The 18,526-nt window shown below is 36.9% G+C and overlaps 1 protein-coding gene across 2 annotated transcripts in view; it reads left to right on the top strand.

Annotated features, from left to right (window-relative positions):
* The window catches only part of RNF217 (ring finger protein 217), a 128,019-nt gene extending 117,118 nt beyond the window's left edge, over positions 1 to 10,901 (top strand). The window contains exon 6 of one of the 2 annotated variants that reach the window (XR_014804662.1): positions 938 to 3,545. Coding sequence is in view for 1 of the 2 variants with exons in the window: in XM_021072754.2 (XP_020928413.1) it covers positions 938 to 1,011 (74 nt within the window). In the remaining variant the exon portion in view is untranslated. Of the gene's footprint in view, positions 1 to 937 lie in introns of both variants that reach the window. The other variant, XM_021072754.2, reaches the window with a different exon arrangement.
* The last annotated feature ends 7,625 nt before the right edge of the window (positions 10,902 to 18,526 follow it).

Below are 18,526 nucleotides of genomic sequence, written 5' to 3'. Positions count from 1 at the left end.
TCCCCTGCCCAGCACAGTATGTTAAGGATCTGGCATTGCTGCCGCTCTTGCTTAGGTCACAACTGTGGCTCAGATCTGATCCCTGGCCCAGGGACTCCATACACCTCAAGGTGGCCCAAAAAATGAAAAAAATGAATAAATAAAAAATAAAACAGGTTTTTGGTTCCTACCCACAGTTTCAGATTCTGATAGGGGGCTGGACCCATGGATTGCTAGTTCTAAAAAGTTAAGGGATGCTGATGCTGATGGCCAGGGACTTTAGAGAGTTTTAAATTAAACACTGTAGCTAAAAAGCTGCTTTGATGATTGCTCCCTGTAGTAGATAAGATTTCTTTTTTTCCCTAAACAAATTGATTTTTATATGTAAAGTTCTATTTAGCAAGTTATTTGCATTTGAGGACCGAAAGAATTATAAAGGAACTGGTAATATTTAGTTCTTACAAACAAATGAGACTTTATGAAATAGATACTATTTTCTGTATTTTACAGTTGAGGAAATTAAGGTTTACTAGGACCTCATAAGTAGTAGACTGGGAATCAAAGCTGACTTTTGCACCACACCCCATGTTCTTAAGTAATACACTATACTACCTGAAACGGAAGCATGAATGTCAGTGTGCAAATGATATGACTACAGATAATTAAGAGGACTTTAACCTAAATTTTGATATCTTGATAAAAAAACTCATATCCAAATTAGTATTGTAGACTTGGTTAAAAGGGAGAGAGAGGGCGCTAAAGAAAAAGAATAAAGAATGAAATCTTGAAGAGCTAAGTACATGTCATAGCATGGCTATCTTCCCTTTTTTCATGTATCCCTAGATAGTGATGGTAAATAATTGGCAAAATGAAAATTTGAAAACAACAGAACATTTTCAAATCTAGGAACCTAAATGCCTGCCCTCTTTACTAGCTTTCCTCTCTTCTTTATCTCCAGGTTTATTTGTATTTCCTATCTATTGCCTTTGTAAAAAACAGAGAAAACGATCACGGACAGGAATGCACTGGTAAATGTGGTTGATTTCCTGCACCTACACTGATCCAGGTGGGAGCTCCACAGAATTGGACAGCAGCCCGGGAGTTAGAGCTTGAAAACCGCCGACAGAAACCGCCGTCTCTTGGCCCCATGCATCTCCGCAGGCCTCTTTGACTCTAGCCGCGGTGCATTCCTCACATGGTATCCTGTCCTTTCCTTATACAGATTGCTGCTTTTACAAAACGGTCACTTTCATAGACTCTAAACGTCTGTATCATAACTCTGATCTTCTTAATGGTTCTTGGAAGAAAATGTTTTAATTAGAACCAGTTATCCTCAGACCTGTCCGAGCAGGCGTCTCCTGGGCCCTGCCTCAACTGTCTTATTCCCATACCTCCCCGCAGGCCCTCTTCCGAGACTTGTGTGAGTAACTGAAGTTCCAGTTGTACCAACGAGCAAGGCCACTTTTCAGAAGATGAAGACTCACTGTGTACACCTGTTGTCATCTGTGGCCCAAGCAGTAGAGTTTTTTCATCCTGCAGATGCTAGAATCATTAAAAAAATCTCAATGCCCAAAAGGAAACTAACGAAACTAAATTAATAAGAAGAATCACAAGTAACTGAAGTGTATATGTGTAGGGGTGTGAATGTGTGTATATATACATATCAATATGAAAACTCAGTCCAATACCTTGTACTTGTCAAATTCCATGCCTCTACACTATTTTTCCATATTTTCATAAATATATTTAATGGTGATCGTTCCTTTGTGGGCATAATTTGGTAATGTACTGAATTAAAGTCAAAGTCAACATAGACCACGAACTGTTTTGATGTTGACCCTTTCCTATGCCTTGCTCTCTGTCTCAGACACACACAGAAATTTGTGCAATGTCACCTCCTCAAGGATTATCAAACTTTATAAACTGACAAAACTTATAGGCTGCTTCTAGGAAATTCTCAAGACCTGAATGTTCAGTCTCTTCAGATTTCTTACATGTTGGCATACTTGCTTCACTCAGTAGTTAATTTAAATGACTTTGCTGCAGAGAGAACTGCTGAGACCTTTAAACAAACCCCTATTCTGCTATTATTTTAACAATCTAGTGATTACATAAATATGCTTTAGGTTAAGCATACAATACTATCTCAAACCCCACCCTCTTCTCTCTCCCCTTTCTCTCTCTCCCCCTCTTTTTTATTTGTCCCCAAGTTTATCATAAAAACAAATACTATGTTTGAAGGATTTTTTCTTATGTTTACTGCTCAAATGCATAATAATGTGTTGGTATTTTCTTATGGAGGGTGATTTGAAACAAAACTTTTTGTGTTCATGGCTTTATCTAAAATATAAACTGCTTTTGGAGAAGGAAAGAAAAAAATGAAGGAAATACTTTCAGGATGTTTTACCAAGCTGAGAAGTTTTTTAAAAAATAAGGAAAGGACAAGTAATCTATGATTTTTTTTTTTTTTTTTTTTTTAGTTTGTCTTTATCATGAATGTTTATCAGCAGAAGGGAAGTAAAGACTTCTAAGAAGCCTAAAGTTTCCACTTGTTTCCAAATCTATAACAGTAGCTATTGGCATAGATGCAGCATTTATTTGTTAATAACTTTTTCTGAATTTAAATAGATTATGTGATAAAACATGCATTAACATGGATAGTTTGTCTTTCTGGGTTCCAGATTATAAGAACATTTATCATTTTTATTTGACCTAAAAAGTCCATGATAGTGAAGTTTGCTTACCTGGATAACAAGCCAGCACTTCATTCTTTCTGACTAAAACTCAGAAGAGCTATACTGCTGGACTAATCTATTTCTAGTTTGAGGAGGGTGTGCCATTTATGGTCGTGGAATAGCATGTTTCTAAAGCATAACATGATACAAGAAGAAGTAATGCTCTAGTTTCAAAAATTCATCTTTCCATTCATCCAGCCATCTATCCACCCAACAAATATTTATTGAGTGCCTACTGTACGTGTTCTAGTATTGAAATGAGAGAATTTCTAGCCCTAAATCTGTGTAATTCTGTCATAAAAGTGCTTGATTTTTATAAATTGGTCTTAGCTCTTAGTTTGATGATGTGTGAGATGATGAATTCTAAACCTAGTGGATGTGTTTGTGTGGAATATGTGTAAGTATATATATTTAGATATACACATAGCTGCATATGAATACATATATACCAACTAGCTAAATAATATACTCTCTGGTCCTGGATAATCTATTTTCTTAGGTTATTGTCTCTGTTGTCTTTGGCCTACTCAGGGATTTTTATTCCTTTCTTTGAATAACATCACTTGGAGATATTTTTATATTATTTGGAAATGTTCCAATTTTCCAGTTACACAGTGGCATCTGTTGTCAGTGAAGGTTCTTTTATCAGCGCCAGCGACAGTGTGCAGTTTTGCACAGGATTTTCATTTTTCTATTGCATAGATTTAAAAAAAATTAATGTATGCATTTTTTGCTTTCAAAGTTGGTATATATCAGGCCTTTCCCTGCTAGTGACTTAAAGAAGTTATTTGCGCATTTTTTTTTTACTAAGTATCATTACAATCTTAAAAAGGGAGAAGAAAAATAGAAGAGATTATCTATATGTTAGTGCCAACATTGAAGGTAAAACAATTGTACCTTTTGAGAGAAATTCTAAAAACGGCTTTGGAAAAAAAAGCAGGCACATAAAGTAAGTATCTTTTTATCCAAGGCTTGTCCTTTTTATATGTTTTCATTGTAAATTTAATATATGCTTGTTAAAGGAAATCAAACCATATGGAATTATAAAGTACTAATTCCTCTGCTTTTCCCCACCCCTTATTTTCTAGGGGTAACCACTGTTAATGGTTTGGTATACATCCTAGATACTTTCTACAAATATACTAATAAGTAAATATGTGTGTGTATGTACGCATATCTGTGTATTTATTAGTTTTGTTAGTCTTGTACAAATAGAACAATAATATTCTTACTGTCCTGTGACTATTTTTCATTTTACTATGTATTGGTAGACACCTTTCCATAAAAGTTTAAATAGATTTACCTCATTCTTTTGTAAATCACTACATACTCCATCGTGGGGCTGTACTTTTTATTTAATTAGTCCCCTATTGAAGACATCAAGATTGTTTTCACTTCTCTATTACAAAGCATTAGTGAAGATCCTTTACATATATTTTTGTCACTACGTGAACATTTTCAAAAGTTTTTAAATTTGGTTTTTATATTTGTAATAAAATTTTAATGCATTTTCAATGAACACGATCATAGAGATAATATATTTGAGACCCTTTTCTAGGAGAAAAAAAATGTGTAAAAGTGCATAATTTTTAAAGAAAAGCAAGCATCTTTTGCAGGATAATTTCGCCCTGTGCTTTATTAGCCAAATAAGTATCTTGCCGACACCTATTAAAAAATTCATCTTATTCCAGTGAAAATAAAATGAGGTGAGATGTCTGCAAGATAATGTGAGAAAGATGCATTGATGTTTGGGTTGCCTAGTTTTAAAACTTGAGGGATTTAAACGAAGTAGCCAAAGTGATCATGTTGGTCACATTTTTAAAAACACTGTCCATGTTCATGCATGTTGCTCCACAAGGAACTTAATTATGCCATTGTGAAAAGTAGGAAGCAATATGTTGGTAGTTATGAATGACTGCATTATCCATAGAAAAATTAATTTGACTGTATATAAGGTTTGGTAGTTTGGTGGATGATCATAAATCTGGAATAACATGAAACATTTACAGTGAATCCTAGCAGTTCACTAAGAACTTCTGTATGTGGAGTTAAGAAGAGGGGACAAACCTTTTGACACAAACAACATTCTGTGCCACCACCTTGCTTTTCTGATAGGTGCTATTGGATCCTAACAGTAGAACAGACTGGAAAACAATCACAGATAATTAAACACCAGTCAGGTTAAAAACAATCAAAGCTAATTAAACCTGATAGCTTTAATTGTACTTTCCTTGCTATGATATCAGGATTCAGTGGTGCCTGTCAGGAAATTCCCTGTGCGTGTCACCTATCACTTCTTGAGTCCCAAGGCCCCAGATGAGCCCTTATCTTTCTGTCCTACCACCCAACTAGGTGGCCCATGGCTCCCCTTGAAGACCTTCCAACTATTCTTTGAGTCCCTGGTGACCCTCCCCAACCTCATTTTTTTTTTTCCTCCACTCCTCTGAAACTCTGGTCAGGTCCTCTACACTGGAAAAAAGGAGGAGAGACAGGAGGAGGTTAAAAAAAACTCACTCGCATGTGCAAAGCACTAGCTTTCCTTCTGGATCTTTGTCGAAAGTACATCTGCCAACACATGGATCTAGTTTCTCCCCTGTTAAACAATGCAGTTGTTTTTAACATTAGGCTTTTATGCTGTCAAATTCATACCTATAAAAAGTGGCCTATATATTATTAATTGGCATACTTCATTAAGTACCAAAATTTAAAGATTCATGCCAAATGCCATTTTATATTTGAATTTTGTAAGCAAGCTATGCATATGCCTTCCTGTGAGTCTTCCCATTGGATTGTATGCTTAGCCTCTCATATTTATCTATCCCAACTATTGAAATCTATCCCAACTATTGAAAGTAATCTTTCCTGTGGTCAGCTTTATTGTTTTGTGTTAATACCTATTATAAATATAGCCTTAAGATCCAATAATGCACTTTAGAATACTTGTGCCATTTGGGTACTTTGACAGCATTGAAGAAACTAATTACAATATTTTAATGGAGACAGTAGAATAACAGTATTAGAAAGTATAGGTCCACCTCTTTAAATTTGGTCGCAGAGTAGGGGGGTGGAATCAGAAGCTAAAAATTTAAAATATACCTGAAAAAAACTCAAGTTTCTGAAATTTTAGTAATCCTAGAAATTGGTTATTAGGAGCTAAACATAGCAAGTAATCAATACTTGTTACCTAATAACTTAGTTGGAATATTTGTTTAAAATATTAATTTCTACTGCACAGTTTTAGCTGCATTTTTATTTTCCATGAAATCTGTAAAATAAATTACACTGACTAGTAAATCAAAACTACTCAACAACCAAGTTGAGCATATTTTGTTTTTCAAATCATTGTATTTTAATGATGCCATTTTCCCTCCTCTGGAAAATAAGTTGCATATCCCATTTTAATCTGAATATCTATAATTATCACTTTAAGAAAACTGAAGTAATTTCATAGATGCATTCAAATATGGTCTGAACAAAATCAGAGTTCCAAATTTGGGGAGTATTCAAGATTATGAAATGCTACCTTTTCAATGCAAACCAGGAATGCAAACTTTTAAAAGAGATGGGGCCTCCTTTGTAAGTGATCTAGAGGGTAGAACCAATACGCATCTCATGGCCAACTGTGGTAGGGGCTTTTACGGTACATCATTATTCTGAGACTGGAACTTTGGTCACCTTTGTCAAAATCCAAGAAGCAGAGTCACAGTGGTGTGAGACTTAACTGTCTCTTTGGAGCATTATCTGAAGGCTTCATATATAACACAACTTACATACATACCCTCATACACAGTGCCAAATTTAGCAGCATGTAATTATGTGTATCATAAACTATATTATTTTTTAGCTAAAGAAGTGACTATTTTGGAGTTCCCATTGTGGCTCAGCAGTAACAAACCCAAATAGTATCCATGAGGACGTGGGTTAAAGAATCTGGAGTTGCCATGAGCTGTGGTGTAGGTCATGGACGTGGCTCGGATCTTCCATTGCTGTGACTGTGGGGTAGGCCAGCAGCTGTAGCTCTGATACAACCCCTAGCCTAGGAACTTTCACATGCTGTGGATGTGGCCCTAAAAAGACCAAAAAAAAAAAAAAAAAAAAAAAAGTGACTATTTTGAAAATAATACGTTTTTTAAAGGCAATAAATTAAAAAAAAAAAAAATAGGTTGCCACTGCCTTTTTTCCCATTGGCCTCTTCCTTTTAGCTTATAAGAGAAATTTATTACATGTATGTAACTCTGCATCACTTAGATTACACAGATTTATAAGCATAGAAAACATTTTTTTGTTTTGTTTTTCAGGTCTGTTCCACATTTTTGTCACTGTTCCATCGTCTTAAATGACTTTTTACCTCCTTGTGAAGTGATACTCACATACTTCAACATCAAGTTTCTGTTTTCTTCATAAATTTCCTCATTATCTTGCTTTTTCCCTCTGTAGTCCCCTTCCCATCCTGACCACATGTAGGATAAACTCTGTCTCACCGATAACTCTTTTGACTCTAATGAAATGAAATTCAAACTGAAAGGACCACCAGGACCCTGGTCCTGGTAGTAAACATAATTTACTTTGGCTTTTTTTATTTGTAAGTCTAAACATCTCAGGAATATTTGGAACACTGTCCCTCTTCTTGATAGGAGTTGGAGAACCCTTGCTCTCTGACAAGAAGTAAGATGAATGAGAAGATGCCAGTTGGATCAGAGAGCCTAGAAATACTCTAAAACCAAGTTTCAGAAATTGCTTCATGACTATTGTAAGGTCAATATTGTGTTTGCATATTAGTTGGACAGAAAGTATGTGTGGACATTCATCCAATCTGGCCCCAGGTCATTCTTGATGCATCTAAAATGTCCAAATGTGTGTTTGGGGGTCTTTGAACAAAAATCCCACAGGTTGGACTTGGGGCTGGATTTATAATAGTGTAGCATTTGTATGTAAGACTTGACCATGGATTCTAACTCTGTGAACAGTTAGACTTATTGACCATCTAAAGTAGATGGCCTTGAAATGTGACTGATATTAGCCCTATTCTAGATAAACCATTTGTCATTTGCCAGTGTTCAACTTTTTCATTGATATGATATAGATATTAGCCACACTTGAGATATATTTAGTATAGATTTATTAAATGATATGGAAATAGTCAAGGGAGTACCAAAATTGGGTGTTAAAAAGCCCCAGAAATTGAGGAGATGATGTCCCTTCGGATTCTTCCATGTAGCTGACAAAATGCTGTTTTTCTCGGTTCCCCGTAAAGTTGGGTGTTCACCTTATGCCCCAGCTAGAGAAATAGTCTCAATGATCCAGTCAAGTTCTTAAAAATAATATTTTATCATTAACATATTACTTTCTCTATATCCAAATATACTTTTATTGTTTCTTTAGAGTTAATAGTATCTAAATATTTGGTATAAATATCTGAATTTTTTCAGTTTATACAAAATTAGCATGCTTTATGTTCCTTTATAAAGAAAATTCTAGATAAAGTATAATTTTTTATCAGCTGTTTTGAAATCCTTTTTCTAAGACCTATTTTTTTAGGTTCCATATAGCAATAGCTTAATTTTGTTTGATCATTTTCATCTAATTAAAGTTCTGTAGATCATCTTGCAAAAAGTAAACAAACCAATTTTATATTTCATGTGAAACCTAGAACACTAATTGGTATATATGTATAAAACTACCCTGACAAGGACAATCCATTACCAATTTTTAATATGAAAATTAATTGACAATCTTATTGCTTATGAAAGAAATTATTAACTTAGTAAGTAGTAAATTCTAAGAGATCACAGAAATAATCTTGCATAGAAGGAATGCAAAAACAGTGGCTTAAAGATTTATGTTAACGTATTATTTATTAAGAAGCCACAACTGTTAGTTGTTTTGTTTCTGTTTTAAAGAAAATTGATTATAAGATATATTCATGAAACAAATATATTTATATGTATATATATATTGCAAAATTGTGGGCCTATTAAATTATTCATATTTTCTTTCTCACAAAGAATTTAAATTGCTAAAAAGAAAACATTTGGGTGTTTAATCTGCCATTACTGTATATCTAGAAATTATAGTTCTAAAGAATAATTGTCTGTTTGAATTACCAGAATACAATCCATTTTAATTATTTTTTCTCAAACAATAGCAAATGAGAATTTCTTAATTTTAAGATGAATGACTTTCACTAGTAGTTTGTTCCAGATTTTGTCCATAGTTTCATTACATGTTTTACATTTTTCTGTAAAGTTTGTAGCCATTTTACAAATAACGTCATAATATTTTTCATATTTATATACAAGCCTGGTTGAAAAGAGATTTTCCTTACTTTTTCAATGATAAGGAAAATACTTATGTAATTTTATTTTTTAACTTTTTCTACATTTCATTAGTCATATTATTAACTTTGGTATTCATAAAACTATGTGGAGGAAACCATTTTAAATATATTTTTGGAAAGAGGCATGTAGAAATAAAATAGAAAATATTAATATTCTTTTGTAGAAATGCCTAAAAGAAAAGTGGAAGGGAAAAAATAATTCTGTTGAGACAAAAATGTTGAAAAATCAGGAGTGTTTAAGACCTTAATTTCTTCCATTTTTAGAGTACTCTTCTTATTTCCAAATGATTATTTCATGCTGTTGGTTCTGTGAATTGTGCTTTTTACATAATATATAATTCCCCCCCAACATTTTAGTGTCTATACATTCATGTCTGAAAAATAAAGAAGAAACTAGTGAATAAAAGTCAGAGAAACTGGGTGTATTACCATTTTCCAATAGCACTAATGTATAGACCCTTGAACCTTCCGTATGGTGCTTTGTGTGATGAGAGTATAAAACATTTATATATATATATATATATGTTATTAGTGCCTTATTTTTTTCACTTGACTTTATTTCTTATCTAAAGAGCCATATATTCTTTGTGAGTGTTCCTTTGTCCTCTTTTTAAAGTGCTGATGAGACCATGTATCTTTAGGTATATATACGTAGGCATCTATTACCTTCATTCACTATAGTCTCTCTAGAACAGCAGGTTAGCCAACATAGTTTTCTTACAATTCATTGTTCATTTTTAAGCTAAAGTATCAAAAAAGATCTTAAGCACCATAAATTGAAGCCATTATAATTGAATTGTATTTTTAAACTACCATAAAGAATGCCCATTTTTAAAGTTTAAAGCGAATTGGAATGGCCATCAGTCTTCATCTATAGCTCCAATTAGGACAAAATTTACTTTTTACAAAAAGCATTAAATATAAAAATAATTATATGGTACTTTGGGATTTTGACCAGTTCCCTGCCATTTGTCTTTGGTAATATTTTATCTGTATTCTACTTCCACACAGATGTTAGAGAACAAAGGTGTTTGCCATTGACCTGGAGTGTTTCATTCACAGTGGGCTTTATCAATATTGAGACATTTTGTACAATATATTATCTTGCTCTTCTTGGTCTTTGCCTTTTGTGTTAGTTTTATACAAAAAGATGGTTTTGTTGTATTCTTCATGTACCATAGTATGTAATTCAGCATTTCCTGATGAATGTATAATGGATAATTAAAATAAATCATTTGCTTAGAAAAGACAAAGACACAGGTTGTATATGCAAATATGTGTAAATATTTGACAAAGAAAAAGAAAGGAAAAGAATCTTCCTGCCAACAGATATGTCCTGCTGGACAGGACGTGGAAATTAACAGATTTTTTTTTAAGCCGTGAAATTTAAAAATCTATTACCTCAAGAATTTTCAGTGGATATGTATCAGTGTACTGCACCTTATCAGTAAACACAGTCCCAGTTGCTGCTGGCAGTAAAAGCAACCCAAGTGTCAGATCACACAAATTATAGGGGCATGTCTTTCAAAAGATGGATAACGTGTGCTATTTTGGAGTCCAATTTCTATAACATCCCTCTGGCTTTTGGTTGTGGTTGGGCTTCTATTTTTTAATTGTTTTTGGTTGATTGTTTTAGGACAGAAGGGTAATCTTAATTATGAGATGAGATCTCATGGAGGATTGTAACAATATTCACTCTACTTGGATGCAACCTATAGTGGAAACAACTACTTTGACTGTCACTGTATGAATTGTATGGATTCCTGTGGAGGGCTGTTTACTCGCATGATGTGTGCAAGACCTCATGCAGCATCATCTAGCAATGCCTAATAAAAGTTTTCAAAATAGAAGACTCTTGGGTTTTGTTTTTTTTCCCAATAGATTTGGAATTTAAAGAAACTAAAAGGTAAAATTTGGCAGTGGCAAAATCACATGTACGTAAGTAAATTTGGGCAGTTACTGAAGTTGCTTCTGTGCTAGATTCTGCATATGGAGAAGCAGGAGTGAAGAGAAATTCATGAGTGTGTTTTTTGGAAGGTGGATTTTTTGTGTTGCTGGAGCAAGTTTTGTGAAAAGTGCACAGAGCAATGACGATCATTCTGCATGGAGTGTAATAAAGAAGCAAGTAGTATGGAAACAATTTGGCTTAGGATGGTGATTGCTCTTTAGGCAAAAGGGGCTCGTCTGGATTGGGAAAAGTAGAAAACACTAAACCATTAAAGCTAAATATGGAGTTCCCGTCGTGGCGCAGTGGTTAAGGAATCCAACTAGGAACCATGAGGTTGCGGGTCCCGTCCCTGCCCTTGCTCAGTGGGTTAACGATCTGGCATTGCCGTGATCTGTGGTGTAGGTTACAGATGTGGCTCGGATCCCGCGTTGCTGTGGCTCTGGCGTAGGCCAGAGACTACAGCTCCGATTGGACACCTAGCCTGAGAACCTCCATATGCCACAGGAGCGGCCCAAGAAATAGCAAAAACACACACACACAAAAAAAAAAGCTAAATATATATGTCTTCCCTTAAACCTAGCAATTCTTTTCCTAGGTCTGCAATTAGGGAAACAGGGCATTTGTTGGACAAAGGACATGTATAAGAATTCTTATTAACAGTAAGGTAGATAAGAAGGGGGCTTGGGATGGAAATGCTATAAAATTGGTTGTGATTATCACTGTACAACTATAAATGTAATAAAATTCATTGAGTCAAAAAAATTTAAAAAACAGTAAAGTAGTTAAGTATATTGTGGAATATTTATACCATGAATATTATAGAGCAATAACAATGGAAAGTAGTAATTTTTAAAATCTACAGAGCAATGAACAAAAATATGATTGAATCTCACATTGTTGAGCAAATGAAGCCAGATACAAAAGAGGATATACTTATATGATGATCAAAATAGACAAAACTATACAAGAATATTACACAGCCATCAAAAAGAATGAAATAGTGTCATTTGCAGCAACATGGCTGGAACTAGAGATTATCATACTAAGAAAAGTCAGAAAGAGAAAGAAAAATACCATATGATATCACTTTTATGTGGAATCTAGGATACAATACAAACCAGTTTATCTATGAAACAAGAACAGACTCACAAATACAGAGACTTGTGGTTGCCAAAGTGGAGGGGGGTAGGGAAGGGAAGGATTGGGAGTTTGGGATTAGCAGAGGCAAACTATTATATATAGGGTGGATAAACAGCAAGGTCCTACTGTATAGCTCAGGGAACTCTATTCCAATATCCGTGACAAACCATAATGAAAAAGAATAGGAATAGTGTATATGAATAAGTATATATAACTGAATCATTTTGCTGTATAGAAGAAATTAACATGGCAAATGAACCATACTTCAATAAAATTATTTAAAAACACAAAACAAATTTTTGTAAAATTATTACAAAACAATGTCATGTAATAGAAGTCACAACACTGGTTACTTTAGGGGTGGGATTTATTGACTAGGAAGGGATAATAAAAACATTATATTATTTCGTCTACGTGTTAGACAAAGTACTAGTAGGAACTTAATAGAAAATAATTAGATTATTAGAAATGAAACTTACAATAGGCCAGATTTTAATCCTCAGATCCCATTGAGGTAGGTTTGCAAAGAGGTTAAAACCACAGCTGGGTGGCTAGGCTGCTGTACTCAAATCCCAGCTCTGCCTCTTGCAGGCTGTGTAACCTCAGGCAAGTTACTTAACCTCTCTGTGGCTCAGTTTTCTCTTCTGTAATGGGGATAGGAGTACATGCCTGCAAATGAGCTGTGAGAGTTAACTGAGTTTCAAAACAAGTAAAGCACTTAAAACTGCCTTGCTCTTAACAAGCTTTCAATAAATGTTAGCTCTTCTTCTGTTAGTGATTGTTTCATTACGAACATGCTGGCCCATACAAAATAATTTATTGATATCAGTCACAAGTGCTAGAAGGTGCTAGCTTAGTATCATTCCTAGACATCGTTTTGCCAAAAGGCAAATTATTTTAATGGGTAATGCTTGACATGCACCTGCTACGTGTTCACATAGTATGTCCACACATGGTTCCATAGTGTAGCAGTTATCAAGTCTGCTTTACATATAGTATGTCCACATGTATTCTTTATAATCCTTACAACCACCCTGCGGTGTTGTATTATCCTCGTTTTACCCAAATAACAAAATTCCAGGATTTGTTTGAAGTCACCCTGCAAAGGTTTAATTCTAACTCAGGGCTGCTGCCTGCCAGTAGGAAGTTCCTTCCCCTGGGAAAATTCTTAAATCTTTTGAGAAGAAAGAAAGAAAGGAAGAAAAGGAGGGAGGAAAGGAAGAAGAAAGGGAAAGAAGGAAAGGAAAGGAAAGGAAGGGAAGGGAAGGGAAGGGAAGGGAAGGGAAGGGAAAGGAAAGGAAAGGAAAGGAAAGAAAAGGAAAGGAAAGGAAAGGAAAGGAAAGGAAAGGAAAGGAAAGGAAAGGAAAGGAAAAGAGAGGGCGGGAAGGAGGGAATGAAGGGAGAGAGGAAAGAAGAAAAGGAGATACGCTTTCGCAATTTCAACATCCTCCCCAGTGCTCGTCACAAACAAATCAAGATTGCCTTTGTCCACAGCACAGGAGGCATAGAGGGCATCTCTGAGCAGGTGCCTCCAAAGAGACCTGTACCGCGCACCCTCTACCAGCGCGCGCGGCGGGCGAGCCAGGCACACCCGATTGAGTGGGAGGGGCCCCAAGGCCACAATAGTCCTGAAATCCTGGAGTATCAAAGCTTTCCTTCCAGGGAGGCGGAGCCGGTGCTCGCCAACGTCTTGGTTCCCCGCGACCCGTACCAGGCCGCCCGCTGCCCTGATCACAGGCAGTCTGGCTGTGTGAGGGCGGCGACCGCCCTGCCGCTGGATGTTGGGCTGGGAGAGGGGTGGGGCGCTGCCCGCCGCCTCTGTCCCCCTTCCCCCGCCCACCTGCGCTGTTGCCCCCTGGCCTGGATAAGGGTCCTGGGGAAACCCGGGTCTCCTCCGCGTGCACACGAGGATCGACCCTCAGGCGGCGAAACCTGAGTGTTTAAGGAAGGAAGTCGTTGTATTTGTTTGTTTTTAAGTTGAGGAGGTGAATTATTTAAATTGAACTAATTTTATGCGGAGGCTAGAAGACAGCTGCCTGAAGTGTCCTGGTTGCATCTTCCATTTGCCAGATCACTTATAAAACTGGCTGAAACACTTTCTACATCTCTTTAAAAACGTTACCCAAAAGGAAAGGAACCTAAGGAGAACGGGATGAAAGGAAGAAGGGAAAGGAAATAGAAAAGAAAGGGAAATGTGAGAGCTAAAATAGGAAAGAGGAGCCAAGAATTACCAGGAAAAGCCTGAATCTGGATGGGGATGAAGTGAAGTCAGGACAGTGGATTTCAATCCCAAACACAATTTTCATTCCAATACATCAGCGTGTCCTGTTTTCCCCAAATCATCAGAATTACCATTGTTAAATTATTTGTTGGCATTGACTGAGTCTGAATAACTTACCCAGTCATACAGCCTGTCAGGGACAGAGCAGAGACCTGAGCCCAGGCTGGTACCCGTGAGCCCCAGCACCGAGTAGCTTTTCCATCTCCTCTTACTAACCCGGGGACCTGAGGTAAGTTACCCAAAGAATGAAAGAATACTTTCCCCTCTCCCCTATATGGAATTCTCTGGAAGAGTGGAACAGTTTCCAGCCATATCTAAGACAGAACCTTGGATACACCACAGAGCAATTTAGGGAGCACCCCCAGCTTCCACCGAAACCCCCCACACACACCCTCTGTTTCCTCAAATAACCTGCCTTTGAGATGCCTGGCAATTCTGCCTAAGATGCACCACCAGTGCAACAGGAACTGTTTTCCTTCTAGAAAATCTGTGATTAATCCTTACAGTACAAAAGAAGCAACATCTTCCATTAAAATTGGAAAGCCACCTAACCTTTCATGACCTGCTTCTTTGAGTGTTGCATTGAAATTAAAAACACCCCACACTTTGAAAATGATCCTTACTAATTTAAATGAATCTAAACAGTTGTTAAACTGTAAATAGGCAAGCCCCTTTTCATTAGGAAATCTTTGGCGTGGCACATTTATTTAGACCAGGGATCATATTTTTCTGCAATATGCAGTTTTGGATAATCAATTGAGAACAGTGAATACACTAAAAAGTGTATCACTTATGGATATAAATTTCTTTTCAGAAATAAAATTCATCATAAAAGAGAAGATGTTTTTTCTTTTGTTCCTCTCTCTCTCTCTCTCCTTTTTTTTTTTTTTTTTTTTTTTTTGTCTTTTGTCCTTTTAGGGCCACACCTGCGGCTTATGAAGATCCCCCGTCTAGGGGTCTAATTGGAGCTGTTGCTGCCGGCCTATGCCACAGCCACAGCAACACCAGATCCGAGTCACATCTGCAAACCACGCCACAGCTTGTGGCAATGCTGAATTTTTTTTTTTGTCTTTTTGCCATTTCTTGGGCCTCTCCCTCGGCATATGGAGGTTCCCAGGCTAGGGGTCCAATTGGAACTGTAGCCACCAGCCTACGCCAGGGCCACAGCTATGCAGGATCCAAGCCGCATCTGCGACCTACACCACAGCTCACGTCAATGCCGGATCCTTAACCCACTGAGCAAGGCCAGGGATCAAACCCTCAACCTCATGGTTCCTAGTCGGATTCGTTAACCACTGAGTCACAATGGGAGCTCCAGCAATGCTGAATTCTTAACCCACTGAGCAAGACCAGGGGTTGGCCCACCATGGGAACTCCTAGCTTGCATTCTTAAGCAAGAAACTTAGATCACATGAATAAGGAGGTCTAGGGGTTGAAAAGAGGCTGATTTGAGTCCAGAGGCCTGGCTTGTACTGCCTGCTCCTGGGTGCTGTGTCCCTGGAGCAGGTGTTCAATCTCAGTAGCCAAGTTTCTGTCCTTGAATTTGGGGGAAGCAGAATGCTAACAAACTAACATGTATTATATGAGCAGTGCTATGTAGTAAAATCAAACTACAACAATTAAAAACCTCTTTCACAAGTGTATAAAGTTAAATTTCGCTTTAACAACTATACAGTGGGAATAAATATACTGTAGATACTATTCCTACAGGAGGCTCAAAGTAGTATTCAATGAATGGAAACTCTCTTCTCTCTTCCCTCAAGTAAATCACTCTTGACCCAGAGAATGATCTTAACAATCACTAGGCTGGGATAGTGACACCAAATTAATATGCTCCTTATCCTGGTCATTAATTCAACATTGAATTACACATCTTGACTTGCCAAATTAGAATTTTGATTTACTAAGTCAGACATGATGGCACACTTATTTTTTCTTTTTTTTTTTTTCCCCCGGTCTTTTTAGGGCCGTACCCTCAGCATATGGAAGTTCCTAGGATAGAGGCTGAACTGGAGCTACAGCTGCCAGCCTATACTACAGCCACAGCAATGCCAGATCCCAGTGGCATATGCGACCTACACTGCAGCTCACGCAATGCCAGATCCTTAACCCATGAGTGCGGCCAGGGATCAAACTGCATCTTCATGAATACTAGTTGGGTTGTGTTTGTTACCACTGAGCCATGATGGGAACTCCGATTGCACACTTTAAGATAGCTTAAGACTTGTTTCTCTTCGCAGAGCTACTATTTAAATCGGGTGGAGGAAGGGCCCACAGGAGGACAGCCCAAGAAATCAGGCAGGCATTCAATGAGGGAGGTTGGATGATTTTCCCCTCAACCAACAGCACAGAGGCTCTTTCAACATCTAGAAATAGATCCCCCATGGAGCCTCCGTTTATCTCCTCTGACCATAAAAGCAGCTGGCCCTGCAGGAAAGACGGGCGGCTGCAATTAACGCCAGGAGGCCATAAGCCTGCATCCTGAGCTACATGAATAAAAGCTGCTAAAAAACTTTTGGAGTCGTGTTGCTACTCATTGCTAGACCCACTGGGTTCTCATAGGAGGAAATCAGTGAGCTAAATACCACATACCTCATTGCAACATTTCCTGCAACTACCAGAGACACTTAGAATCATTCCATGATTCTCAGAGTTGCTTCACAGTGATGATCAGATATCTACAATGTGGCTCAAGGCTTATGGGGTTTTTTAAATGAAAAGCATCCAGAAAAGGATTGATTGATCCAGTTGTTCTCATCTTCCGTGATTTTGTTTTCAAACTTTATTTGTGTTAGACTAACAGTATTTGTGAAAAAAAGAAAGCTGAATTAGATTTTTAAGGCCACAGGAGGCAATAAGAAGTTTGTACTGGAACACTCCACACGTCGTTGCTAAACAATTACCAGCTCATTAGGAAACAGCGTCAGACATCTCTCTTATCTTTGCTAAGAGCCCTTAAGAGCGCTATTCTTGTTGCTTATTTTCTATACAAGTGAATTAATAAAGGCCTGGAAAATTGCAATAACCTAATTCATTAGGCATGTGTCCAGGAGCAGAACTGGCAAGTAACAAGTGCAACCAAATGACCATCTGAAACTTATTTCAACTATGTGAATTTGGTACTATTACTAGTAAAAAGCTCCCCCCCCAAAAAAAAAATAGCTCCCAAGTCTTTATCCCCAAAATTTCTTTGGGGCTGAACAAATGTGTTTAAAGATTCAGGTAGACATTTTTTAATATTGTAAAATTCTAGCTCTTTGCTTTCATTTCAATTAAAATTTGTTTTATAAAACAAAAGCAAATGTTTCTGAGGAGTGCTGGGTCTGCAGTGATGGTGAGAATAACAAAAATAAAAAACAGCTACCTGAAAATGTTAGAATAAACACAACCAGGCAGGTCGTGGTGGGGAATCAAAATATGGAGAAACAACCCCCATGGTGGTGAGGGGCTCAGTTATTTCGCTCTGATATTTTGCCCCAAAGGCAGAGTGAAAGAGGACACAACTGCTAAAATTCCAATAGAACCCCCCTCTGCCATCTTTACCTGCCTTCAGAACCACTGAAAAAAGACTGAATGGGAGGAGAGATCTGAAGGGGAGAGATCAAAGGAGAAATGAAGGAAAAGAGGAAAACTCAGCAAAGAAATAGAAACTATTTTAAGAAGAATCACATGAAATTTTTAGAATTGAAAAATGCAAGGTCTGGAAAAATTCACTGGAGGAGTTCAAAAGTATAATGGAGAGAGCAGAGTAAAGAGTCTTGAACTTGAAGCTAGATCATTAAAAATTAATCTATCTGAAGAAAAAAAGAAAAAAGATTGAAGAAAAATAAATAGACTCTTAAGAATCAAACGTTCTCATGTGTGTGCACTTGGACTCCCAGATAGAGGGAAGGAAGAGATTAGGGGGTAGATTACAACTGGACATGAGAAAACTTTCTGGAAAATGTCCATTAACTTGATTTTGGTAAGGATTTATACATATGTGGAAACACATTCAGTTGTATACTTTAAATTTAAAAGAATAATGTCAATTTACTTCAGTGAAATTGTTTTAAAGATTTAAAATTACATGCACAGGCAAAAAAAGAAAAATCTCTTACACCCAA

The sequence above is a fragment of the Sus scrofa genome, chromosome 1 (assembly GCF_054392235.1).
Source record: "Sus scrofa isolate SSC_HxYL_T2T_F1_AM1 chromosome 1, Sscrofa_HxYL_maternal_Yorkshire_Landrace_v2.0, whole genome shotgun sequence".
Taxonomy (NCBI): domain Eukaryota; kingdom Metazoa; phylum Chordata; class Mammalia; order Artiodactyla; family Suidae; genus Sus; species Sus scrofa.
The sequence above is the reverse complement of the archived record's forward strand: the minus strand, read 5'-3'. Positions and strand labels throughout refer to the sequence as shown.